The sequence below is a fragment of the Zalophus californianus genome, chromosome 4 (assembly GCF_009762305.2).
Source record: "Zalophus californianus isolate mZalCal1 chromosome 4, mZalCal1.pri.v2, whole genome shotgun sequence".
NCBI lineage: Eukaryota > Metazoa > Chordata > Mammalia > Carnivora > Otariidae > Zalophus > Zalophus californianus.
In genome coordinates, this window is record NC_045598.1 from 20,452,793 (window position 1) to 20,470,687 (window position 17,895).

Sequence of the window (17,895 nt, forward strand, 5' to 3'; positions counted from 1 at the left end):
GCAGGGTGCACCATCCAGACCCGGAGGCCTCCTGCTCCTCTCGCCCGCCCACACCAGCCCTCCCTCCAGAGCTCAGCCGCCACCTGCGGCTATTGATGTCGTCCCCTTCCAACCACTTTGTTGCGCACGCGCGCGCGCGCGCGCACACACACACACACACACACCCCCCAGATGTTGTCCCCTTCCAACCATTTTGTTATACACACACACACACACACACACACACACACACACACACCCCAGAGGTGGCTGAGTAGCTACAAAGATTCATCACATTATTTAAAATGTTGGCATTTACATATTTTTGCATGTATAACATAAAATCGTTACATGGAATCCTCAGGTTATGGGGTGCTGCCGTGGTCCACACATAAGCCTGGCAGGGAAACAAAGGAGACCAGGCTTGGAGCCACAGGGCTTTAAAAAACTGGATGTCCTCCTAAGGGCCTAAGAGGAGCAGGGCGAAGAGGAAGGGGTCACCTCAGGGGTTTGGTTTAACCCCACCCTCCCAGATCTTTAACGGAATCTCCTTTCCCACCCTCAGGGGAGAAAGACCCACTTCCAGACTGTATCCCTACTACACAGATGCCCACTCCCTAAAATCGATGTGGCAAACACACCCAAGAATCCACTGGAATAGGTCCTTATAAATATATTTAATATCAGAGAAAACAAGGCACTTTGGGAGCATTAGGGCTGACTCTCCTACATGTACATCATTCTAGACAGAAAGTAAAAATTGGTTAGTTTCTCAAGTGAGTTAACTGAGTCAAGTTAATACAATAACAGAATTGTTCCCTAGCCCTCACTGAGGCACAAAATGAGGCATATCTCCTAGTGACACCTGGTCCCAGGTCTGAGCTCAAAGCCCGATGCCCCCAGGAGGCCTGACATCTCTCCTGAGCAAAAGCCCCTCGCCCTGGGGCACTGGCCCCCTCCCCAGGCCCCAAGGTCAGGTGAGGGGGGCTGCGGAAGGAGGCAGGCGAGAGCAAAGCTGGGACACGGTGGGAATGCTTAAGCAGGGTCACCAAAGCCACAGAGACCTCAATCTGTCCAAGCTGGCGCTGCAGAGCCGGAGGACCGGCGCCACGGGAAGAGATTTCACATTAGCCCTGACAACACCGCCTCGGCTCTGCGGTGACATTGGCCAGGGTCGTTTCTGAGGGCGCTCGAGCTTCCGCTGGAGGCGAGCTGGAGCTTGGGCCAGCTGCTCTGACCTCCAAGGAATGGCAGAGCCTGCGCCCCGCCTGCGGCTGCTCCTTTGGAATGTAGTCCTCACAAGCAGGGCGAAGCCGCAAGTCACTTCTTGACAAGCCGACTGGAAGCTGGGTCCCTGGGCCACAGGAATGGGGGCAGGTCCCCTGGGCTGGGCAGACCAGGGAAGGGAGGTGGCTCCTTGGCTTCAGCGCTTAAGAGTCCTTATGAGCCACTGCCCCACACTCTTACCAGCCTCGGCCCAGTTTAAATAATCACTAAACTTTGCATTCTACAATTACAGGATTCCAAAGACACACAATTATCTGCAAAGGGTCCTTTATCATCTTAAAGGGCTCTGGGTTTAAAGAAGTGGGGTATTTTTTTTGTTTTATGTGGGTTTTGTTTGTTTTTGTTTTTGTTTTTGGTGCACATATGCATAGAGCCCAGAGGGCCTCTGGGCTGACTGGGTCCCCAGCCCCCCGAGCCAAGGAGGCTTTTCCTCGGCTTCGCAAGGCCGGCTGCTACAAAGCGCAGAGCTTGGCTGCATGGATTTTAATGAGGGCGCCAGGCAGAGCAGTGCTGTTGCTCTCCGGGACTTGCAGATCATTACCGAACCAGCTGTAGGATGAGAACACAGCACATCGAAACCCTAGGAGGTCACTGAGCTAATGATCTAATCCTACCTTCCGCAGGCAGTGCCCCCCCCTTCTGCCCCCAGCCCTTTCCAGGGCTGGCTGTGTCCATTCCAGAAGCCAGGCCAACACCGCCCCCTTCAAGGTCAGAGCAGAATGATAGCGAGTGGTGCTCGCTCCCCCTTTTCCGGAAAGGAGGGGGATGGGGGTAATTTAGTCAAAACCATTACACCCAAACCCTGGCCTGGCCAGGCCCCAGGACTTCTATCTGGGAGAACCACTGCCCTCCACCTGCCTCTCCAGCCACTGCTGGGCTGCAGCCAGGGACACCTTCAACAGCCATTTTAGGGTTCTGAAGAAAGCACCTTCAGCTTCCAAAGTGCAAGGCAGGAAGCAAGGTGGGGGCACACACCGCTTGGTATGCTCAGCACTGGAGCATGGTGCCGGCCCTGTGCCACAAACACCTGATCTGGGAAGGGGGAAGAGGGTGAACTCGGCAGCGGCCCTAGCAGGAGGGCATGCTGGCCCCTAGAGGCTCAGTCCCAACGCCAGAGTTCAAGGAAAGAAGGCAGAGGGGGAGCATCCAGCCAGGGCACAGCGGTAGTACCCATGATTACACACTCTCCTCAAGCCGGAGGGGTTTATGAGGGCTTTGGCAATTATTACAACCATTTGCCGTGCTGGGTAGAGACAGATCCTGTTTCTCTTTGTTTCAGGGCTCTGAAAGCCGGAGAAGCCAGGAGAAGCCGGTTTCAGCTAAGAGGCTACACAATAGTTAGGGCAGAAGAGAAGAAACCTCACTGTTGGCCAAAGCTGACCAGTTTTTTTCTGAATAATAGCACCTGTGTATTAGCTCTGGGAGCAGGGGGAGTGAGGGAGGGAACATCACTGCACACAGTGAGGAGGGAGCTGGAAACAAGACCCAGAGCCCCTCTGCCTTTCAGTCCTCCTCACGGCTGCCAAGCCCCCCTAGGCAGCTACCTGCGGCAGCCACCAGCCTGAGGGACTGAAGTTTCTACAGTTGGCAGAATCTATGCTTAAACTGGGGAAATAAAAGGGGGACGAATTGCAGAGGAATTGAAAACAGCACCTGTCAAAGCTGCATACCCCCTTCCTTCTCTCACTACCTCTGGTCCCCCAGAAAGGCAGCTCCCAAGGCCATGTGGTTCAATGGTGATAGTAAAGGGGGAGGAGAGACAGGCTATAAGGGTCTGAGCAGCACAGACAGGCCTGGCACTGGCTCTGAGCCCTCCTACTGGGACTCCCACCTATGGTGAGGTCTGGAGTAGCACAGAGCCAAGACTGTTCTGCCTCGTCTCCAGCAAGTGTCCACTATTTGGTCCCAGAAGGCACAGGTGACTTGGAATCAGGAATTCTGGGCTCTAGAGTTGTCACCATCCAATGTGTGACCCGGAGCAAGTCACTTCCCGTATCTAGATTTCAGCATCATTAGGAGCCTAAGATCCAAGGAGTTCCACCATTCTTCCAGTTCTGCAGTTCCGAGTCTCTAAGCTTGGCTCCTGACAGTCGGCAGAGGTCCAGATCCCTGCGTGTTGGGGCTAGTTTGGTCATGGGTATTAGAGGTCTGAACTGGGCTGTGGTGCCTAGAGCACCTGGTAGTGAGGGAGGGGCATTTAAAGGACACTTGAACACCACACTCTAGAGAGGGAGCTTGGGAAGGAGGCAACAACTTCGGCCTTCAGAAAGGCACCATTTCTGGGCAGAGGGGGAGACGCTCTTTAGGGCCTGATGACTCCTAGAATAAAGGGCTTCCAGACACTGGGATGGCTTAGCAAAAGGAAGCTCCCCCTGATGACCAGGGCAGAAAAGTGTGGCAGTCTGGCTGCTAGGGCATGTGGCCTGCTCAGCCCTCTCAGTGCATGGGAAAGGGGCTGGCCGTGCCCCTGCAGGCTTTTTAGGACCAGAAGATGGCTGGCATTATTTGAAGGGTAAGGATTTTGGAAGGAGACCAAAGCTGAAGATGGCTCCCAGGGGAAGGTACCAACTCCAATCTAAACCCAATCAAAGCGATTTGCTTGGGAGTTTTTCCTTCTCTTCAATATGCAACAGTCACTTGAAGGGAAGAGGGAACATCTCAGCTACTGAATCTCAGGAGCCCCACGGGGCCTGTCCATGGGGAGATGGGAAAATATATGTTGATTTGGAGGAAGCACTTGGATATATCTTTGGTTGCTTCAGGGAAGACTTTGGCCCCTCGAAATTCTTTTTTCCTCCCTTTTCCCATTAGACTGTTCAGATATGCATCAAAGAAGGCAGCAGGGAGAAAGAAAAGGGAGGTGGGCAGCAGGCAGAAAGAGTTAATCCGACCAGTCGTCCTCATCAAACTCAGAGGAGTCATCCTCCGAGTCGCTATACTCCACGGCAATCCGACGAGACAAGATGGTGGCTACGTCGTTGCCCACGACGTCACGCTTCTCTTGTTCCTGCTGCTCCTCAACCCTGCGCAGCTGAAAGCCTGATGAGAGAGAGAGAGAGAGAGAGAGAAGGGTTTAGAAGGCGAGTCAATCTCAAAAGGTCTCAGGATCCACACAGGACCGAGGAAGGAGGGGTGGACGGAGCCAGGGAGAGGCGGTGGGGGGAAGAAGGATGCCCTGAGAAAGCGAAGAGGGAAAGGGGGAAGCCAGAAAAGGAAAGGTGAGGCTTTATCCAGTTCTGGCCCCGGGGCTGTAGGTGTGTTGGAAAGGAAGGCTGCCGTTCTTCCCTTTTCCATGTATCAGGCTGCTGAGGATGGTACTTCTCACCGAGGCTCTAGGTGGGGAGGGGTCATCGATCGGACCCACCGGGCACTCAGTCTGCCCAGTTCATTGATTATTGCCGAGCTCAGCTGCCCCAACTCATCTCCCCCAGACAATCCTTTAGTTCCAGAAGGCTCACAGAAGAAACCACTCTAACCCACTGGGACCAGACCTGACCTGTGACAGAAGGAGAATAGATGCTCCACAAGGGTGAGGTGATGAGGGAGGGCAGGAAGGTGGGAAAGAAGGGAGGGCAGGGGAACAGGAGAAGAAGGGGAGGAGGCTGGGGTGAGAAAGGGGAAAGAGAAAAGGGAGGAGGGCTATGAAAGGCACAAAAGTGGAAGACAGGACATGACTGAGTGTGGCCAGAGAAGTACCTTCTAGGGTAGTGAGGCTTGGTCTTCTCTGGGGCACAAAATGAATGCAAACACAGGCAAAACATTTCTTGTCAAGGAGTTCAAAGACCCAAGTTAAGAATCCCTTACTTTACTTTACTTACTTACTTATAAAGTAAGTATCTCCACACCCAAGGTGGGGCTCGAACTCACGACCCCAAGATCAAGAGTTGCCTGCTCTTTTTTTTTAAAGATTTTATTTATTTATTTGAGAGACAGAGAATGAGAGATAGAGAGCACGAGAGGGAAGAGGGTCAGAGGGAGAAGCAGACTCCCCGCTGAGCAGGGAGCCTGACATGGGACTCGATCCCGGGACTCCAGGATCATGACCTGAGCTGAAGGCAGTCACTTAACCAACTGAGCCACCCATCAAGAGTCGCCTGCTCTTCTGACAGCCATCCAAGGCCCCAAGAATCCTTTACTTTAAACTAAGGTGGAAAGAAATCTACAACTCTATTTTTAGAGTGAAGCCTTTCTTTAGGCTGATCTGAGGCCTGAGGTCCCTCCCAATCTCTCCCCACCCAGTGGGGGAATCTATCCCCTGGGAAGGGCACAGAACCCCTTAGCCCACCCTCCAACCAGTCATCCCGGCTGCAGAAAGACAAGGCCTCATGGTCCAGGACCCAGCACTGGGAATTACCTTGACGTATGGCTGAAAGTAAGTCGCTGCGGGCATCGCTCACAGGAGGCAAGGAGGACTTAGGCTTGGTGGCATCAGAAAGTGGTGGTGCGACAGACAGGCTTTCTGTACCACTGAAAGGGAGAGGAGGGGGCCCCGGAGGAGGGGGAGGAGGGGGAGGGGGGGGTGCGCCGCCTCCTCCTGAGTGGGACAAGGGAGGTGGTGGCAGAGTTGGGTAGTCAGCTGCGGGCGGTGGCGGAGGAGGCGGAGGGGCAGCAAAATCGGGGTGAGGTGGGAAAGATGGGGGTGAAGGTGGTGGTGGGGTCCCTGGAGACCCAAATCCTCCAGGCGGTGGTGGGGGTGGAATGCCCATCATTGGAGGCGGAGGTGGAGGGGCAGGTGGTGGGGCAAACCCGGGTTTGGAGCCTGGTGGAGAGCCCAGAGGAGGAGCTGGTGGTGGATGGCTTGGACTGACCACGCTGGATCTTTTGGGTCCAGCTAAGCCAGGCCCTCTTTGGTTGCCGTCTGCTGGGCAGCTAAAAGGACAAAGAAGAGACCCACCATCACGCTCCGCATGCAAACATACACCTCTAATAAAGCTTATCTACGAGCTTAGGTTCATTTTGGTTGACTACTATCATTTCATTTTAGCTCAAACAGAAAAAACCTGAGAATGGTCAGAACAGACCAACAATGCAATGGGCAGCCTCATAATGCAGTAAGCTTCTCATCAGCAGAGGAATGTAAGCAGAAATTGAGAAAAGCTATTGAAAGAAGCTTAGACTGGGATTCCTCTATCAGGTAAGGGTTGGCCAAGGTCATCTCCTAGGTCCCCCTCAAACCTTCCAGCTTTCCAAGGGAAGGCACCCTCCTGAACTCTCCTAGGAGGGACAGTCAGTTTAATCCTGGAACCAGGACCAAGAAGGCATGCAAGAAAAACTGGAATAAAAATCCAAACATCACCCACCCACTGGGCTCTATTCCTCAGACTATTATCATTCACCAGATCTTGTGAGGGCAGGAAACCCAAGCCAAGCTGACCAAACCTAAGCAGGGCACAGATCCAGGTAAATGCACCTCCACCGTTCATGTGGAAAATCCTGAGAAGGGATGAGGATCTGAGGGTCAGCAGAGATGGGAAATGAACGTGCCACCAGACTTCACCCGGGTTGAGAGACGACTCAGGCGTGCCTCTCCTGGGTCGGGTATGCTTGGCTGTGGCTGCAGGGTCTCAGGCCATGTGTGAGGCTGAAGGATTTCTTTTTCCACCTTTGTACCTGCCCTCCACTAATAGTTACTCCTTAGAAAAAAGCGTCCATCTTGGAATTTTCCACAGACCTTCAAGTCTGAGCTGCATCTGACAGGGCAACCAGCAGGAAGTGATCTGGGATGAGTGGTTTCAAGAGCCAAGAAGAACGGGGCTGGGTTAGGGGGAGGGGTTACAACACCACTTTAGGTGTCCATCTGAGGGGTCCTCACCATATCCAATCTCTGATGAAACAGTATCCAAGAAGAAAAGTGTACCTTTCAAAGCTCTCATTTGTCAGGCATCAGAAAGGGAAAAGTAACTGTGAGCAAACACTGAATCTGAACATTCCTCAGACAGACCCCCTTTCAGCCATTACTTTCTAACTCTCCCCCTGTACACCTCTGCCACATATCAGTACGGACAGAGTCTACGTTTCACCTCCCTTTTTCCTTTGTTCCATTCTTTCCAGCAGTGAAATGAACCAGAACAGGGTAGAAAGGTGAATGACTGCTAGGTTCCTAGATAACTGGGCAAGGTGTCTGTTAAATATTTTAAGGACAGCAGATTACACCACTTCATTTCATGCTGAGTTAAAGCTAAGTAAAAACAACAAGAGATAAGTTGGTGATCTCTAGCTGTTCCAGTATAGCTACTAGTTAAGAATACGGGCACTGAAGACAGAATGACCTGCTTTCCAATCAGGGCTCTGCCTCTGACTGGCTGTGTGGCCTTAGGTAAATTCACTGACCTCTTTGTGCCTCACCATTTACTCATCTGTAAAATGGGTACCTACTGCAGGAGGGCTGTTGTGAGGATGAAGCAACATATACAGTGTTTGGCATAATGTCTGGCACCTTACAGGCACTTCAATAAAATGTTAATTACTTCTATTCTCTAGACAGACTTGCCTCAAGTTATTTTACTGGTCCTGCCCTGAATTTGGAACACTTATTTTGTTCTATTTTTTTTTCTTTAAGATTTTATTTTTTTAGGTAATCTCTATACCCAACACGGAGCTCGAACTCACAACCCTGAGATCAAAAGTCGCACGCTCCACTGACTGAGCCAGCCCGGCACCCTGAAGAACACTTATTTTGTTCTTGAGTATGTAACCACCCAGAGTGACAGGAGAAAGAGTACCATTTACCTGAATTCTGCTGGTGGGGGAGGCAAGCTATCCTCAGAGAAGGAAGGAGAAGGTGGAGAAGTGGAGTCTGACAGCGGTGGCGGTGGGTAGCTGTTTCCGTCCACATTTTCAACAGAGCCAATACTGCCGTTCTGGTACACCAAGGTGGGTGGATACCTGAAAATGAACCCAATGCTAAAACTGTCATTTAAAAAGTGTGAGTGGTACTCTCATGCTTTTGGTTTTTTTTAAGAGACCCTACAAAAATGCATTTGATACAAAAGCTTTTAGGAAGAAAGAAGTAAGAATATTCCCCACATATTTTCTGCCATTCTGAAATTTTATTTAGGACTAAATTCAGGATTAAAATTTAGGACTAAATTCTATTGTTAAATATCTCCCAGATATTCCTGCTGGATTCAGAGGAATGGGATTCAACACAGGTAATCTAAACCATGCTGTTCCTTTCCCAGGGTTGGTTGGACTTGTCAAACCCAGCAGTTCTTTTAAATTCTCTCCCAAATGTTAAGAGCAGCCTATACCCAAATCCCAAAGTCTATCTTGTGGCAAAGGGCAAAACCAAGCCCCAAGGCTAGTGAGCTGCAAACACGTGACTGGCACACAGCCTGGTTTGGAGGTCAGCAAGCCTCTGGAGTACTCAAAGGCCAAGGAGGCATTTGATTGCAAAACCAAGCTGAGGTCAAATACAAGTTGCTGTGTGGTAGCTAGACTTGGTCTCCCTGCCAGCTCTCTTAGCCAACACGATGAGCTGCCAACTTAAGGAGGGTGCTAGGGCCTGTGCCTCATGAAAACCTGCCCCTCAGACCACTGGGCCTTGGGTGAACAACAAACCTCCAAATGACACAAATACACCAAGCTGCAGCTAGCAAAATATGGTTGGTTCTGCTCCATCTCCCCCTTCTCTCCACCACTCTGGGTTCTAAAGAACTCATCTCAGACAGACCCCGGAGAGAAGAGAGCTGGAGGGAACTAATGAATCAAATGATACTCTGATACAGAAAATCCCCGAGGCCTGGAGCCCTGTAGGTTTAGTACATCTCTTTATAGGTTCACCAACAAGCATACCCAGGCAGACCAGCCATGTAGCCCAATCCCAAACTTCTTGGACAACAGGAAAATGGGAGGCAAAGTCCTCATTTTCACCAGCCCCATTCCACACACACACACAACAGAAACCAAACACATAATATCTGGCATTCTGAACATGCAAGATTCTGGCCTCACAGTCATAGAACCTAGGACAAGGCCTGTCTGAACAGGATGGGGCCATGGAACAAAATGGTCCCTTTTACTGGGAGGTGAAGGTAATGAAGGTACCCTCAGGGCTGATTTCCCTGTAGAGAGAAATGTTCATTTTTTCTCTCACCATCTTCATCACTCTTTAAAACAAATCTCTTAATCCAGGAAGAACAAGTGTCAGAAGTGTCAAGATTTTTAAAAGTCAAGATTTTCATGGTAGAGTTATTCCTAAAAGCAAGAACAACTCAACTCTTTCCTTTTAACATTCCTAGACACCCGGCATTGGCTGGCATGGTTCTCTGACAGCCAGGATGCAATGTATTTAGAGAAAAAAACCAGGGCAACACTCATGCCAAGCAGTCGTGGTGACTTGGCTTTGAATGTCACACAGGTCGGACACCAGGATAAGCATCAACCAAGCTCAAAACCAATTTTTTTTTTCCTTTTAAACCTCCAGTGTGATTTGGTATTGGGAAATGGGTCAGCCTGACATCTACTGTTTCCCCATGGAGATATATAGCCTCAATAGTGGCCGAGCGACCTTTCCCACAGTGTCTCTGAGGTCTGCTTTCAGTCCCTTGGCCAGCCTCTCTCCCGAGACTGACAAAGGCTGACTGAAAAGTTGCTTTGGTGATGTGCACGAATTCTCTGCCTGGCCCTCTCCACTCCTGTGAAATGCCCAGCTCTTAGGCACGACCTTCAAATCAATGCTCTGGAGGCAAAGAGCTCCCAAGACCACTTTTCTTCTCTTTCCAGTCTTTCCTTTGAGGCCCACAGACATATGAGTGTCTGGCAGAGCAAGGGCATCCGAAGCCATGGGCTTTCTTTTCTAGACTACTACAGTCACCTCATTCAAACTGCCGAGTCTCTTGATTTATTTAGCAAATTCTAATCACCAGATGGATGCACATCCAGGTAGCTGATTCATAGTGGTATTGATCTTAGCCACACAGGCAGACTTCAGTGGGGTGTGAAAGGTGTCACACCAGAGCTGTCAGACTGTTGCCCCCAGGGCCCCAGGCCCTTCGAAGAATGCTACTAATAAAACGAAGGCATCACCTACCCAGAAGGCCCCAGCTTTTCTTTGGATTCCACAAATTCTTGTCCCATCTTCATCTTCTCCCATTCTTCCTTCCGTGTCTTGATTTTACGTGGATTTACATTCCCTCGATTTGGATTATCTTTCTTTTCTTTCTATAATGAAAAGAAACAGAAAAGCCTTTGTAAAACATTATTCCGAAGTCCTTCATTAAAATTCCATCCACCTTCAAGGATGCACACCCAAGACATGATTTGCCTAGGCAACATACAGTAACTAGAGAATTTATAGAATTACTGGTTTTGGAATGACCTAGAGGTCATCTAGTCCAAACCACCTCCCAAGGTGAAACACATTCACTTAATCCAACCCTCAGACGCCTCTACAGATGGGAAACTCACTATCTCTTTGGGTGACTCATTCATGTTTCTGAGCAGCTCTAATTGTTAGGAAGTTAGTAAAAAGCTATTTGTCACTCACTCTGCCACGAAGGTCAGTCACTGTCTCTGGGACAAGTATAAGGAAATAGTTAACAAAACAAAATCAAACTACCAATGAGGAGTTTCTCAGCCTGTGCAGCTGCACTCGCCCCTGGTGCTCTCTTGGGCCTCCCGGCAGCCATGCTAATGGGATTGTGAGGTTGCAACTGGTAGGTCATATGCTTACACACATCACTGGAGGTCTATGGGGAGAGGAGTGGCTCCCAAAACTAGGCCTATGCCCTCATCCCACCCCACCCAATCAGTAGTGAAGGTGTTAAACTGTCCCTGTTTGTAAATCAAACACTGTAGAGCCCTGTGCTGCTCTGTGAGAGATGAACTGCAAAACTGGCGGGAAGGGACTAGCCTAGCTTGAGTGTCCAGCAGAGTCAGGTGCAAATTGCAAGAGAAATAAATGGTGAATAGAAAAGTCAATTTCTAAAACTCAGCCTGAATATACTCAATTGTTAATAGCGCTAGGGGGAACAAACACATTTTTGGTGTGATTTATACTTTCATCTTGCTTGTGCTTGGAGTGGACACATTTTTTAAAGAGTTTCACCTGGCATCCAAGCAAGCAGCCACTCGGAATGATTACTTCATATAAGACCGGCTTCCTTTTTATCCCCCTCCACAATCGTGCCTACTGATGTGTAGAACAGAGGCCCCTTTCCCCTCACCCTATGCTTTCTCTTCTCTTTCATGATATCCTTGGTGTCCTGCAGCATCTTCTCCTTCCAAAGATCAAAGAAGTACGAAGGGTCTGTGTAGAATTTGAGTGCCTCTTTCCCATCGTCCCTGGGATAGAAATGAAGACAAGTAGCTGTCAGTAGACAGATGAGCTCCCAACCAAATCCAGTATTCCAAATACCTACCAGTTAGCAGTTTTTACACTGAGGAATCAAGAAGTCATTCAAACTGACTGCATATTTCCTCTTCCCTACCAGCATTCCAATGCCCCCTGAATGGCACCTCTTTACTTATCTGGCTTTTTAAGAAACTTAGCCTTACTTTCAATTCCTGGTAGAGGAATTTGCATGGTCAGGGCAAGAATAGGCTAGAGCAGCAGGGATCCTGATTATTTCTAATGATCTGCATGGCTACAGACATCTCCCTGAGGATGTCCTGATATCCTGGCACATCAGAGGGGATTCCTGCCATTGGTTCCCCTTCTCCCACCAACTCCCCAGGACTCTCTAGGAAGCATTAGTGGCTTCCCACCCACGTGAAACCTGTACACCAATGTGGAGGCGCACATGTGTACATTATATATAGATATATACATGTGAAAGCATATATGTGTGCAGCCGTTATTCCTCTGTAAAAACAGGTAACCATAGCAATCCACCTTCTTGCTCCCTTCTAGAATAGCTCCGCATCCCCACCCCACCCCCCAACCACAAGGGGGCCCCAGTGAGAACAGATGGACAGCTGTTTAATGACGAGATTTAATTATCATCTTTTAGTGGCTGTGACAGAAGTACCGAGAGTGCTACTGAGTATCCATGTAAGGGTTACCTGCCAGATTTGATGACTGGATGGAATCCTGCACTTTGGCATGACTAAGTCCCTCTCTCTTTCTAGAAAGCATGTGGTCGGGGTGGACATTTATTTTAGCACTATTCTAAACTAAAAAGAATTAGAAAGGCAATTCTATTCCCTGGCCTGTCACGACACACAGAAAGCATTTCCAAATCAAACACTAATGATTTTTATATTAAATCTTGTTCTGAGTTAGCTACACTACTGCTCATTTCTGTTAGGCCAAATCCAGATAATTGAGAGAAGAATAATAAAAAGGAAAATACCATTAACTGAAAAATAAACTTGTCTTAATATCATTTGTTTACCCTATCCTATTACACAAGCCTTATGTCATACGTCACACTCCCTTCAGTATCAGGTGTACACTCCCTTCGTGCCCTGAAACCTCTCTGCCCAAATCTAGCTCAATAAATGATGGAAGCTACAGAGTCAAATCTCTGTCCTGCTCTGCTAGCTAGTCCCTTTGAAAGTGAAGGTACAGACATAATTTTACACAGTAATAACAAAGGATAGACGCTATGGGATAGATGCTATGTACTTTTATCTGTGTGAATAGCTACCATGCTCCTATTTCCCAGCTCCCTGGATCAGGTGGGTGTCCTTGAGTTTCACACACACACATTTTACTTTGCAGTACACCCATGTCTTGCAGAAGACATCTGCCTCCAGCTATCTGTAATTACTTTTTACCTGCTCCAAAGATATTTATGGATACAAGGAAGATAAATATTCACTTTCTGCCCCTGCTCAGTGGTTTTTTGCAGGATGATCACACTACAGACCACTGGAGGGGGGGAGGGGCTTAAGTTGTCTATAACGCTACCTTCTTTCTCAAGTTTAGCTGCAGCAGTGTAGGTCCTTGCAGAGGGGAATGTCAAAAGGATGTTCTAAACAAAGTGAACACTCATTTGGAAGAATGCCAATTATTCCTTAAGCTTTGGAAGGACCCTGAGGGCCCAGAGCAGCCAGTCCACAAAGCTAGCCCCACTAACACACCCAAACATCTGGTAATCTAGTGGTTTCCGAGTAAGTGGGAGCCTTGCTAGAATGTTGCCCCTGGGATGCATGCTTTAGGACTGCTCTGTAACAAAGTCCTTTTGGTTCTATAATAACCGAATTCCTTGGATGGAATCCAGGATGGACCTGGCTTACACCAAATTAAACTCTGCAGCATGCAGTGCTATAGCAAACTTCCAGTATATATCATATTTACTATGAATTTTAGAAACCAAACAATAAGTGACAAGTGTTTATATGGTAAACATTAGCTGCTGCTGCCACAAACAACTCTGGGGTAGGTAGTAAGCTTTTGGATACAATCCTCTGATGTAAACATCTTTAAATAAAAAGACCATCTAGTGCTGTTAACCACAGGTCAACACAGGGAGGAACTAGCCAGGTTACCTGTAAGGGGTAAGATTGTTGAGAGGTGGAGGAGTATCACAGGTGTTATATGTTTCCAAGACAGGTACTGGGAGAGAGTTTCTGTCAAAAAGCTTCTGGTCTTGAATAGTAGAGCTTCTGAAGGCCTTCCGGGTGTTGATTCCTTGCAGTGACACTGAGAGAAGATGGAAGGCAGGAGAAAATGGACGACAGGCTATCTGAGCAAACACTGAGTCACACCAGTCTGAGAGGCCTCAGCTGCTGCATTTCTTGGCTGCGCCTGTCTGCAGCCAGGCTTTTTTTTTTCTCCCCCCTCTGGGGAAGCCCCACAAGGCTGTCAGCAGCCCAGCCATTTCACGACCGAACAAAATGAGGCAACACAAAGGTTTACTATGTGGCCAGATCTAGCAGGCCTCTCCTTAAGAGGAATGAATCTTCCAAGTACTTTTATGGTAACAAAATACGATTGGGGGAGGGGGGATTTGAGCAAGAATTGGGGGAATGGGAGAAAGGGAGCGTGTGGGGGTGTGGTAGAGCTAAAAAGGTTTCTTTACACCACCCAGGCTTGTGTCATTTCAAAGCAGAACTCCACAGGTCTCTGTGATTTTTTTCCCCTCACTTTTTTATAAATCAGGAGAAAAAAATCCTAAGAAACTGCTCAGGAAAGCCTACAGATGCTGAGCTCAGCTTCCTTACTTACCTTCTTCTTCCTTGGGATCCAGCTGAGTGACTTTAACTTGTAGGCGGTCGACCCTCTCAGCAAGGGAGCTTACCCGAGAGGCAAAGGTATTTGCCTGAGTAAAGAGCTCTCCAACAATGTCCTCTGCATATTTACCTGAAAGAACAAAGAAACCAAGTCACTAGAGCATAAAAATGACTAAATGGTTAGAAAAACTTGCTACTAAAGATCTTAGATCTTATTCTCCCCTCCCCAACACACACACACACACCCACCCCCTAAGATGGTTTGGGTTACATGCAGATGCTTGCTCTTGGAGATAGAAACGCACCCTCCATAGCCTGAGCAGTCTGCATTTGTTCTCTCATAGTCTTCTTGGCAAACTGAATAATCATGAACTCAATGCAGGCTGAGTAACATCAAAAGGTACAATACAAAAAATTAATCCTGGAAGAGTAGACAATGTGTCTACACATTTGCCTATAGCCCTTAGCCCCTTGCTGCTCTGTAAAAGCACCTTGTAAAATGGTTCCGGCAAACAGACTGGGAGTTACAAGGACCTTGTAGGTGTCTACAATTAACATGAAAAATAAGAAATTACATCCTCAATGGAACCTCCAAAGTACATTCAACAACCATGATGAGTTGTGGTATCGAGGGGCCCTGAACTTATCAACAACTCATAGCAGAGACGTATAACTTCTAAGGGGTGAAAAGTTATCTTATGTTCTATAACCTACAACTTTGGAAGTCTTTGCTTTAGGTTATAAGCTTTCAAATCTACATCTCAGGGAACAAGTGAAAAGCTGAAATTTTCAAGCCCTCCCTGAAAACCAACATACCAGTGTTCTCCTTCCACAGTATCTTATTTTTTAGAAAAAGAAGAGTTCCGTACTTTCAACCCTGGTATGCAAGGAGAATTTGCAGCCAAAGAAACCTACCAGCAATCTGACACTACCTCCATATTGTCATTCCAAGCCACAAAGCATATTCTTGCTAGGAACGAAAAGCGGCACACATGAATAAATATACCATCTGAGTTTCTTATGTGCAAGGTGAAGGTAGGCATAAGTGACAGTGCCCAACCAAAAAAACTACTGAGAACTATTTTAAGTAGGCTCTGATTTTTAGCTTCTAAACTATATTTGTGCTTAGTCCACATGTGAGGGGAAAAACATTTAGTCAAAAGGCCAAAACTGCATCTTCACGGTGAACTGCTGCTCACCTTCCCAGTGTAACCTGGAGAGTAAGGACAAGACCAATCAACAGCGTATTCCGAATTGCTGGTAAACTTAGTCAGTAAGGAGTTTCTAATCAGGAAGGAACAAGTCTCTGCATACTGAACAATCTTGTGATTTAAACAACCATGGGAAGCTCTTGGGTTCAAAGAACACAAACTGGCTAACAAAGCTGCATTTCTGTTCCGCAGGCTGAGGATCCTATCTGATCTCTATCCATAACTCAGCTAAGTTCCTATAAAAACCATACTGCATCATGTTCACCCAGGTAATAGAAAACTGTGAGTGGAAAGCTAAAACAGACAAACATGCAACATTACATGTGAAAAATAAACCAGGCTCAAAAATATGTTAACCAGGGCACCTGGCTGGTTCAGTTGGTAGAGCATGTGACTTTTGATCTTGGGGTTGTGAAGTTGAGCCCACATTGGGTGTAGGGAGTACAAACAAACAAAAAAACAAACAAACAAATAAATCTGTTAACTGACTAGCTATTCTGGAGGAAAAGAAAAACCTGAATCAACCCACCTTTAAGGCACCAAGAGAATACCCAGGATTTCCTCCTCCTCGGTGAAGGGAGTAGTGGCAGTGCAAGTAGTGGCTGAATGGGACACAGTGATTTTCAAGACAAAATCTTACCCCCAACATATAAACATGCAAATACTGAGAATGCTATCTGAAGAGGGACTGAGGTGGTGGTAAGGTTTCCCCATCGTCACATCATCACATCAGGCCCTGGGTCTACTTAGAACTACAAGATGATACATGGAAGAAGCAGCGGACTTCAATCAGAAAAATGTGGAGTTAATCTCAGTTCTTTCTATTTATACCTGTATACTCTTCAGCAAGTCACAATGTCTCAGCCTCAATTTCCTCATCTGTAAAATGGGGGTAACTGTATCAACCTTACCAAACTGTCATAGGTTTAAATGAGCTAAAAATGTTAGGTTGTTACAACAAAATTCTTCCTTATATTGCTCAACCACATCAGACGACTTTCAAGACTGTGAGTATCTAAATATGCTGTTTTACACTTATAGGAAATTTAAGATATAATTCCTGTCAGTAATATGATAGTTCCTATTCTTCAAGTACTAAATATTACTCCAATCTCTGAAAACAGAAGTGTGATCCTTATACAGGAGAAAACCAAAGTACCTTGTTCAGAGTTAAATTTCATTCATTCAGATTACCAAGACAGACCCACTATCACATCAGGACATTCATAATAGTTATCAACCATATTTTGCAAGAGAGTCCAAAAGCAGTCTTCAATTTTTTTTCCCCCTTAGCAGAACTGTTCAAATGAAATCTTACGCAGAAGTGAACAGGTAAAGCTGTATTTTACAAATGTGACGCTGCTCTTGCTTGAAGTCTAAGTGAGAGTCTTGGAGGCCCCCAGTGGCATGGCCCCACTACACTCAGAAAACCCAGTATCATAGCATGATTTCTTAATTACCCAAGTGAGGGTTCCATTCTACCGGGTGGTCGGGATACTGATTCAAAAGTGCAGGCTGGCTGGCTGTGCCTGTATTTCCTAAGATATGGCAACCTAATATGTGAAATGCCAATCTCTCTGCACTGAGGGAAAATAAAAATTCTGGATATGCTATTATGGGGCAATCCAAGACTGTGGAATTTTTAGTTTTGTGCTTTATCCATTCCATAATCAGATTTTGTCTACTAGACCAGGCACTTCTGGCTGTAGTACCTGAGGCCATGAGGCCAAGGTCATGAATGCAAAGCACATATGAGCCTATTCCTGCCCCACTGTCTGCGAAATGAAATTCTAGTCATCTTTCAAGGCCTGGTTCAAATCTCACCTCCTCTATGAAGCATTCCCTAACTCTCCCTATACTCCCATACCATGCACTGATTCCCCATAAAAGTATTACTTCCTTCCCTGTATTCTCTATGTACCAACAGCAGGCAATGGTGGAGAGATTATAGGCATGAATCATTCAACAAACATTTACTGAGCTTCTATTGGGTGCCAGATGCTACACAAGATAAACACTGGGGTTTAAGAACAAACAAGACATGATTTCTGCCTTCAGAGAACTTTTAAATTAGTCTAAGAGATACAGATAATTTTCAATATAATGTGGTAGGTAGTAATTACAGGCATGTAATAGGAGCTCAGAGAAGCACTTAGTCCAGCCTGGAGTAGGAGGTCCTTAAGCTAGGCCTTGAAGATCAGCTACAAGGATGGTGAGAGTTCTCCAGGCAGGAGGCTCAACTGCAAGGGCACTGCATGCAAGTATGAGAGACTATGGTCTATCTCAGAAGTACTACAGG

At 47.3% G+C, this 17,895-nt stretch overlaps 1 protein-coding gene across 4 annotated transcripts in view; it reads right to left on the reverse strand.

Moving 5' to 3' along the window:
- Nucleotides 1-639: 639 nt before the first annotated feature.
- WASF2 (WASP family member 2) overlaps nt 640-17,895 on the reverse strand; it is a 74,844-nt gene continuing 57,588 nt past the window's right edge. For 3 of the 4 annotated variants that reach the window (XM_027606475.1, XM_027606468.2, XM_027606484.1), the window contains 7 exons: nt 14,381-14,515; nt 13,702-13,855; nt 11,433-11,550; nt 10,298-10,428; nt 7,996-8,169; nt 5,621-6,135; nt 640-4,305 (listed from right to left, as the gene is read on the reverse strand). In XM_027606475.1, coding sequence (XP_027462276.1) covers nt 4,148-4,305; nt 5,621-6,135; nt 7,996-8,169; nt 10,298-10,428; nt 11,433-11,550; nt 13,702-13,855; nt 14,381-14,515 — 1,385 coding nt within the window. In that variant the 3' untranslated portion in view covers nt 640-4,147. The remainder of the gene's footprint in view (nt 4,306-5,620; nt 6,136-7,995; nt 8,170-10,297; nt 10,429-11,432; nt 11,551-13,701; nt 13,856-14,380; nt 14,516-17,895) is intronic. The other variant, XM_027606491.1, reaches the window with a different exon arrangement.